The sequence below is a fragment of the Arachis ipaensis genome, chromosome B08 (assembly GCF_000816755.2).
Source record: "Arachis ipaensis cultivar K30076 chromosome B08, Araip1.1, whole genome shotgun sequence".
Taxonomy (NCBI): domain Eukaryota; kingdom Viridiplantae; phylum Streptophyta; class Magnoliopsida; order Fabales; family Fabaceae; genus Arachis; species Arachis ipaensis.
The window spans coordinates 118,664,981-118,666,475 of NC_029792.2; the positions used below are offsets into that span (position 1 = coordinate 118,664,981).

The following is a 1,495-nucleotide window of genomic DNA, read 5'->3' on the forward strand; positions in this document are numbered from 1 at the left end:
ATCATACGAAGACATATAATAACGATTCAAGAAGACGTGAATGGCATGGTGGAGAGACATGATCATCATGAATGAAAGGTGAGTGAGAGAAAATTAATGTCATGATAACATGGAAGAAAATAATAATAAAGAATGGAACATAGCACATGCCAAGCGTTTGAAAAAACATAATTGCCTACCTTCTTTTCTAACGCTTCTTTGAGCTTGCCTCTTGTGTTTGCCCACAGAATGTTATTTCTTTGTAGAGAGAGAAGGGAGAGGATAAGTGTTTGAGAGAAGTGATTTTCTACCTATGGGTGCTCCCCTATTTATATACATTTGGGGATGGGGTGGTTGGGATATTTTAAATTTCAAACTGAGGGTAGTTACCAGGTTCCTATCCAAAATTTCAAAATTCTAAACTTATCTCCTAACTGATTTTCAAACTTCAAATTTAATTTTGTTTCTAGAAGGGGCGGTTGTTACATTATCACCCCCATAAGAAAAGAATTTGTCCCCAAATTCCATGTCTGAACTTGGTCGATAAGGGTCGTTTAACTAACTTAGGGGTCCTACTGAAATTTCCTTACTGTTGGGGAGAAAAGGAGATTCTCACTACGATTGTTACCTGTAAATAAGTCCGGGAGCTTCTGTCTCATGTCTGCCTCTTTTTCCCATGTGTAGTCTCTGGAATTGCCGCTACCCCATGCCACCTTTACCAGTCGTATCGTCTTGCTCCTTAGTTGCTTCGTACTTCTGTCTACAATCTCTATGGCTGGTAGTTCAAAAGTCAGGTCATCCTTGAGTGTTACATCCTCTTGCTGCAACACATGGCTTGGATCGTGCTGGTATTTTCGGAGTTGGGACACATGGAACACGTCATGTAGTCTTGATAGATTTGGTGGTAGGGCAAGATGGTATGCCGACTTTCCTATACGCCGGAGGATTTGGAATGGACCTAGGTACCGGGGGCTTAGTTTTTGTACCTTAAGAGCCCTCCCTACCCCGGTGGTGGGGGTGATTTTTAGGAATACGTGATCGCCTTCCTGAAATTCGAGGGGTTTCCTTCGTTGATCTGCATAACTCTTTTGTCGACTTTGGGCGGTGCGCATTCTTTCTCTTATCTTCTTGATATCTTCCGTGGTCTATCTTACTAACTCCGGTCCTAAGTAGCCTTTCCCTTCTGGCCCGTACCAGCATAAAGGAGATTGGCATTTTTGCCCGTACAGTGCCTCATATGGTGCCATCCCGATGCTACCATGGTAACTGTTGTTATAAGCAAACTCGATCAGTGGTAGGTGACTCTCCCACTTTCCTGGTCTGTCTAGGACACAAGCTCGTAACATGTCTTCCAACGTCTGGATGGTCCTCTCCGTTTGTCCATCTGTTTGCGGGTGGTATGACGTGCTTAGGCACAATTTCGTCCCGAATGCCTTCTGCAATGCGTTCCAAAACCTCGAGGTGAATCTTGGGTCTCTATCCAAGACTATGGTCGTTGGTACCCTATGTAACCTCA

General features: G+C 43.7%; 1 protein-coding gene across 1 annotated transcript; it reads right to left on the reverse strand.

Moving 5' to 3' along the window:
* On the reverse strand, positions 552–1,091 carry LOC107611554. Its single transcript, XM_016313465.1, has one exon. It carries the CDS (start codon positions 1,089–1,091, stop codon positions 552–554), a length of 540 nt encoding a protein of 179 aa, XP_016168951.1.

Excerpts from the sequence above, each read along its gene's own strand:
- LOC107611554 (XM_016313465.1), bottom strand. The coding sequence starts at position 1,091 with ATGCGCACCGCCCAAAGTCGACAAAAGAGTTATGCAGATCAACGAAGG.